At 38.7% G+C, this 7,897-nt stretch overlaps 1 protein-coding gene across 1 annotated transcript in view; it reads left to right on the plus strand.

Moving 5' to 3' along the window:
- RAB22A (RAB22A, member RAS oncogene family) overlaps window positions 1-4,562 on the plus strand; it is a 48,275-nt gene extending 43,713 nt beyond the window's left edge. Inside the window, exon 7 of the mRNA XM_012656509.1 lies at window positions 3,521-4,562. Coding sequence (XP_012511963.1) covers window positions 3,521-3,618 — 98 coding nt within the window. The 3' untranslated portion in view covers window positions 3,619-4,562. The remainder of the gene's footprint in view (window positions 1-3,520) is intronic.
- Window positions 4,563-7,897: the final 3,335 nt, after the last annotated feature.

A 7,897-nucleotide genomic window follows, 5' to 3' on the forward strand; every position in this document is an offset into this window, starting at 1 on the left:
TCAGGCCCAGCTCCGGCAGTTGGGGCCAGTCTGGAATGTGGGCCCCTGGTTGCCTAATTGCTGGGAGTTATTGTCAGATTTTTTTACACATCCCATGTTTAGATTTGGCCAATAATTCAAATATTTTCAGAGTACTTTGTAGACCTGAGGAGCCCACTTGCCACCAGTAGACTGCTGATTGCACCCCCTATGTCAGCTCCTTCATTTCAGCATTGAAAAGTCATGATGTTTGTTGTTGTCCTCGATGTAAATAGCAGGTACCCAAATGCATTCTTTTTTTTTTTTTTAATTTTTTTTTTTTTATTTCAGCGTATTATGGGGTACAGATGTTTAGGTTACATATGTTGCCCTTGGCCCCACTGCCCAAGTCCGAGCTTCAAGCATGTCCATCCCCCGGATGGTGCTCATCACACTCTGTGTATGCATATACCCATCCCCTCCTCCCCCCTCCCCCCTCCAATAAATGTTATTATTATATGTGCACTTATGTGTTGATCAGTCCAAATGCATTCTTGAAAGGCAACATAAGGCCAGTTGGGAATTTTTCACAGTTCAAGCTAGAATATCTAAGTGTGTGATGTCTTAAGTATGTTAAAATTATCTTTTTTTTCCTTTAAAGTGTTCTTTACTATAGCAGTATTAAAAACAGGAAGGTGGTGAAGTATACCAACAATGAAAATTCTTACGTAAAAACTAGTCTTGTAAATACTAATTTTAACTGTGAAAAATGAAAACTATATGTTCACAAAGATTAGAAAAATTGGGAGAGATGTAAATAGACTTTATCGTTGACTGGATGTCGTAAAATTACACGAGCCCAGTGCCTGGCACGCTGTGCACCAGAGCATACTAGATACACAGAGATGTGCACATGTCGGAAGCACAAAGCTCAGTGAATTTTCACAAATTGAATATACTCCTATGCGTGGCGTTCAGGTTGGGACACGACAGTTCCTGCACCCCCAAGGGTAACTCACCACCATCGTGACTACTAATTCTTCAGATTGGCGTTGCCTGTTTTGGTTTTACATGCATTTGTAGTTTATATTTTTTAAAACACACTGTTTCCTCTTTTGTGTCTGGCTTCTTTTGTTCTGCATTACATTTTTAGATAATCCATGTCATTGCATATAGCTGTAGGTGATGCGTTCTCATGGCTGGTGTGTGTGTGTGTGTCAGTGTCAGAGTCAGAGTCGGGGGTCCGGGGAAGCAGAGAATATCTACAGTGTAATTATCCATTCTGCTGTGATAGGCATTTGGGTAGCTGTTTCCAGTTTAGAGTTACGATAAGTAATACAGCTCTGAACATCCTGGTCATATTCTTTGGTGAACATCTGTACACACTTTCGTTAGGTATATTTATACCCACAAGAAGAATTGCCGGGTCATTGGGTATGCATGCATTCAGTACAACTTTACTGACAACCAGTTTTAAAAGTGGCGGTTGTCCTAGTTGACACCCACACTAGTGGTGCGTGAGAATCCCAATCACTGTCTGTCTTTGGTGAGGAGGTTGTGATCTGCGTTTCCATGGCAGTTAATAAAGTCAAGCACTTTTCTAGAGATTCATTTGCATTCATATAATATCTAGATAACCTCTTTCGTGAAATGCCTTTTATGTCTTTTTTTGCCTGTTTTCCTTTTGGGTTACCTGCCTTCTTAATGTTTTCTAGTTCTTTACTCTATGGCTTTGAGTTTTGAATCAACTTCTTCAATGAACTAAGGTTTTTAATCTTAATATAATGCAGTTTATCTTTATTTTCCTTTATGATTACCATAAAGGTTTTGGTAGCTTTTAAGAAATCATTGCCTATTCCCAGTTCATGAAGCTGTTCTTGTCTGCTTTCTTCTGCAAATGTTATTTGTACCCAAAATTTTTATGTCACATTTCCCAAATGCCTCTATTATACCAGGTATATTTTAGTATCCATTTACTGAGAAATAAATAATGACAAGAAGCTTCAGTAAAGCTTTTAAATAAATGTGTAATTTATTCACAACAGTGTCTTATAGGCATTTGAAAAGCAGTTGTAGGACATACTTGGGGGACACTTTCTTGTCGACGTAGCAAACGTGCTGTGCACTGCCCACACAAATTTGTAGCCCGCTCGAAATGGTGGGGGTTCAAGGACCTGAGAGTTGGCAGAGATTCCTTCTTACCCTCGTTAATGTCAAAAGATGTATATGTCCATTTATTCCATGTTTACAAAATATCTCTGTGCCAGGTACTATGCTAAAAAGATACTGGAAACACAAAGATGGAGAAACAGGATCTCTTCCCTAGAAGAGCTTAGGGTCTAATTCATAAACAAATATGTAGTAGCATGCTTCTGGTGTCCTAATTGATTTTAGTGTCTGAGATATTGGAGAGAGCTAGGAAGTGGGAGGACATCAGGAGTGCCTTTGTACAAGAAGCAACCCTTGAATTACTGGTCAGGTAGGTGGACGGGTGATTTAAGGATTCTCTCGAAATTGACATTATGCTTCATGGAGCAGTAAAGTGAAACCTGTTCATTCTCATGCATTGTTGGTAGGAGAATAAAGTGGCACAGCCTCTTCAGCAAGCAATTTGGCAGCATCTGTCAAAATTTAAATTGCACGTTCTTCTTGCATTTATGCTATACAGACACTGGGAATACAGTGTATGTATCAGACAAACCCAGGAGTAGAAAGCATGACCTAGCTCTTCCTCTCCTGGTAATTTATCCAGCACATATAGGTTCACAAAGATACTTTCTGGACCATTGTTAATAACATCAAAATATTGGAAACTAAATATCCATCAATAGAGAACTGGTTAAATAAGTTATGGTACATCCATACAATGCAGTATTTTAAAGCGATTAAAAAGAAAGTAGCAGCCTCCATATGCTGTGATGGAACAATCCCCAAGATATATTCAGGGAAAACAGCAAGGTGGAGAACAGTGCATACTGTTTGCTCCCATTTGGGCTTAAGAAAGGGGAGGCAGAATAGGGTACCTGTGAATGTTTATGCACATCTATCTCTGGAAGGCTGCATGAGACATGGGTCACCACGGTGGCCTCTGCCATGAGACAGAGGGACAAGCTTGTCCTGATTGAAGTTTTTAAACGTGTTTTACCTACTCAAAACATTTTTAATTAAAAATTTTTTTGCAAAATGCTGTGTGATATCATTGTTCGGATTCTGAGACGGAAACAAGAAACAGGACATTAGTGGAAAAATCAGTGATACCTGAAAAAAGTCTGAAGTTAATAGTGATGTGGCAATGTTGAATTCTTCATTTTGACAAATGTCCCATGGTATTATGTCAGCATTAAGGGAAACTGGAAGAGAGGTACATAGGAACTCTCTTATATCATCTTTGCAACTTTTCTGTAAATCTAAAATTTTTCCAAAGTAAAAAGTTTATCAAACTTTTTTTTTTTTACTTTAATGAAACCTTTCAAATTGCATCTGCAAAATTGTTGTGTCTGAGCATGAACAGATTTGGAAAGTGAAAGCTCATCATTCCCTTCCCTCCTCTCATCTTGGTTAGGTCGAAGAATTCCATCCACTGACGCCAACCCGCCATCTGGCGGTAAGGGCTTCAAACTCCGAAGACAGCCTTCAGAGCCAAAGCGAAGCTGCTGTTGACTGAGTTCTCAGACAGTGATGAAGTAGGTGGTCCTGAAAGTTAACAGGAGGGCTGGGGTCCCTGCCACCAGTTTTCACATAGCCGGTCTTGAGCCTTCTTCATGCAAAAATGATTCACAGAAATTGACCAGTTTTGAAGACTGCAGCAGTATTTCAGTCTGTAGACTTCTGTTATGTAAAGAATTTCTGGTGTACGAAGGGACTACATCATTGGCTTTTGACCTTGCCGAAAAAGAATGTATAATTGTATGGATGGTAGGATTAAATTGTTGAGTAGTTTTGTAATCAAGATTTTATGTAACATTTGTAAAGGGAAGATTAGCACTTTTGTGGTCGTCGAGGGAAAAAAAAACCTCGTGGAGATTGTAATTTCCTTGGTTTCTGTTACCACTGTTAGAGGGGGGTTGTATCATTTAAAAGTGGTAGGATATCATAAGTGGAGAGATGGCGATTATTTGACACTAAAATGGGTTATTTATAGGACTGGTGGAAACAATTTCATCTCTGCCATCTCTAAAGCACTTTTCATTGAATTATATTAGCCTAGGATGCATAGAGTAAATTAGCAATGGTAACAGTAGGTGCCTAGCTCACTCTAGGTTTGCTTCTGACCCTGTCATGTATGTGTCTCCAGACACATTATTGGCACCTTTTTAAATAAGCTCCCATGATCGAGATGGTGATAGTAGAGAAGCTGCCTGGAATAAATTGAATTGCATATGTTCCAAACTGACTAGTGGAGTTTAAAAAAAAGAAGAAGAGAAAAAGTAAAGAAAGTATGTAAATGCTGTCAATTATTTAACCCAAGTATTTTAGTGGGGAAAAACAAGTATCTGTTGCTTAGCATATGTAAAGTTGTAGTCTGTATTTATGAGACCATTGCTTAAAGATTATAAATTATGTAAATACATTAATAAATTTTAAAAGTTCCATTCAACATTCCATTTAATCTTGCACACAGTGTTGCACATGCCTACCCATTTTCCAGCTTATCCGCGGGAGATTCTGAAACACATGGGTGTTGTGCACCGGCACAGAGCTCTTAGCTTATCGTCTTTAGAGATTTCTCTAACTTCCCTTCCACCCACTCCTCTTCCTTCCACATCTCATCTGGAAATCGTAATAAAGACAGACGCCACTTTGACAAGCCTGACTAGTCCTTACTAGCCATGGGGTAAAAGATTAAGCTCCAGCTCAAGTCATGTACCTGGTCTTGGTAATAAGTTTCTTTAGCTGTTACATCGACCTCAGACCAACTGTTTTAAGAGAGCCTTCCTTGTTAACAATTCAGCTTGTCTGTCCGTTTCCTTTATTTTCCCCTGCCTCTGTTAGTGGTTAACACTCTTTTCCCTCAGGGAGCCTAATGAGGTTTTTAATATAATCTAAAAATAAAGCACTGAAGTGAAGTTGGTGAAAATTTGTTCCTGGTCTAATCTGGCACTCTTCCAACCTGAGTATTGTAAGGGAAGGAAATTTACAAGATTAAATAGGAAATGAAACAGCTTGAATTTCAAACTAAATTGTGTTTTCAGAGCTATCCTAAACTGAACAGTCAAAACTTTTAAAAATAATTGTTATTTCTTTGTGCCCCCCCCCACTCAATGCAGATAGATTTTAATGGGAAAATCATAACTCAGATTAAGTAAAAAACAGTTCCCTTTTCCCTATTGTATATCTTAAGCATTTGAAATTGTTTTATTCTCTTATTGAAATCATATAGAAAGAATGTAGTTAGTGAAAATCCTAACGTTGTTTTGTTTAAAATACACGTGGACTCAATCCCCCTAGGATATTGCTTCCTACCCATCGTTAAATTAGCTGCTAGAGAAAACATGTGATTCCCAGGGCTAGGCTCTTTGCACCTGAAGGTGGTTTGACTTTCTTTTATATACATCCATATGGATCCAGGGCGTCTGACCACCGCCCTGGTATGTTCCTAGAATTCCCACTGCTGAGCCTCTATCTCCATGACAACAAAATAAAAACAAAGGTTGCTTGACTCATTACTGACGAGGCAATGCATGTGGCCCTTTCTGTCTTATTTCACCAAAAGATGCAAATATATGACCTTAACATTTTTCCCACCAAACCAGCCAGTAGACGTTGGTTGCTGTGTGGTATCGTAGTGTGCAGGGAGAGGCGAGGTCGCAGCCTCACCTTGCTGGTAAGGCATCTGAGTGCCTCTGATCGTACTGTGACGTTTTACTGCATTTACCCCACTCGGGTCCATCTCTTCAGCCCCCTGCAGATTTCATGATTTCTCATACTCCCTCCCAGATGTAGGAGTTTTGTTCCAGCCACATATTTTATTAACAGAGTGAGTCACATGGAGCTTGTACGCAGGCACTTCTGGGGGCTCTTTTTTTCTCCCCTCATTTTCCTCAGTCTGTCTAAAAAATTGCCATGTCACTGTTTCTCATGTAGTATCTTTTTAATACTTAGCAACAGCAAGAAAAAATTGCTATCTCAGATCCATAATCCATACTCAATGAAAACAGGGAAAAGATGTTTTCATTTATTTTGTTTGCTTCTCAAATGCAAAGATGAATATTAAAGTCAGAAGCAGTGCTTTATTTTGAACACATTTTGGATTTTTAACCTAAGCAATGATTCTGATACACATTTCATATTTATTATTTCTTGCTGAGAAAAGGCTACATTTCAAAGGAATTGAGTCATAGCCCATCTCTAAAAATCTTATGATTCCCAAATGACGCAGGGCCATTTTTAACAACTTTTAGGACTGAACAGAAGAGAAAAATTATTAATTGGCTGCAAGTGTGTATTGATTTGGAGAAATTGAAATAAGCTCTTTGCAGGTGTCCAATCCTGGGAACCACTGGTCTCCAACTCTTTTCCACATAAGTGTTTTTCTGATTCTGTGATAACTAATTAACTATCATTTGGTGATTAAAAGAACATAATGTAAGTATGATTAAGTGTCCTTCATTTTAAACTCTCTGTAAGAAGTGATTGGGGAGAAGTACCTATTGCAAGCTCTTCTGGTTCCACACAAAATCTCCATCACCTGCTTGTCAGCCACAGTCAGGATAAGTTCTCAGCAGAGCAGCTGAAAAATGTAGTTCCTTTTAAAGTAACCTCCTTCCTCGTTACCCGTTTATGATGCTTGAAGTGCCTGCCTCCCGTTGTGCCCACAGTTCCCAGATGCCTCTGTGTCTGAGGCGATTGAGACCTTTTAAGTGGGCTGGTGTCCTTCTCAAGGTCATCCATTGCCCCTATTCTTAAATATCTAAAGGAAAAGAAACCACATTTAATTTTGTAAGTTCTCTTTAAGTCTTGTATTTATTTCTTTTCTGTTCTCAAGGAAGAAAATAGGTCTAGGAGGCCTTCTAAATTGAACTCCGGGAGGTATAGCAATGAAAATTTCCTTTCGGTAACTACTCCATTGCTTTCCTGGAGCCGTCAAACCGAAATGTCTGTATTTTTATGGCATCGCGTTAAACTGGGCAGGTTAGATTCGGATGACACCGCACTAATTGTCATGTCAGCCTCCCAGCTCAAAAAGGCATTTGTTCATTGTTATATACATCTTTTATATTCGAAAATTGAGTTGCAGAAGAGGTTATATAATTTCTTTTAGCACTTTTTCACTCGTTCTTTTAGAACATACCGAGAACGTGATTCATGGGCCCTTAGAGTGTAAGATACAGGTGCATAGTATATTATTTATGAAACAGATGAGCCCCCTGCACATCCAGATGGCTCTGTATGAACCTGTGTGAGTCATGAGAGAATCCATTCTTTCCAGAGAAAAGTTATTGGAAATCCCCAAACAGATCTGTGCTAGGTCCCTGCTTTAGAACATTCAGGAAATGACAGCCACAGACTCAGGCTGGCTCTCATCTGTAACCTCACTCAGCTGTAAACATTCCTCCTGACTCTGTAATGGAAGTTCAGTGACAGTGACAAGCAAGATAGTGTGAAACTATAAAAATCTTCATTATTTAAATTTGTTTTAAAGGGGCTAATTTTAAAGGGACAGTTTTACTGTTTGCCTTCAAGAGATTTTCTACCTCTTAACAGTTAATATTTTTTAATAGAAGAAATGGAATATACCTTCAAGAGTCAAGCTGTTAACTATATACCTGCCTTCAGTTAGCTTAGTTTATCAAAATTTTTTTAATGATTTGAGGTATGTTTAAGATACTTGTTTTAATTCCTGTGGTATTATGATTAAAAAAAAATGGTCCAGGCAATAAATTTATTCAGGAGTTAAACCGTATACTTCATAGCTTTAGAAAAGGGACATGGGCAGGTA

Source organism: Propithecus coquereli, unplaced genomic scaffold (genome assembly GCF_000956105.1).
Source record: "Propithecus coquereli isolate 6110/MARCELLA unplaced genomic scaffold, Pcoq_1.0 Scaffold503, whole genome shotgun sequence".
Lineage (NCBI taxonomy): Eukaryota > Metazoa > Chordata > Mammalia > Primates > Indriidae > Propithecus > Propithecus coquereli.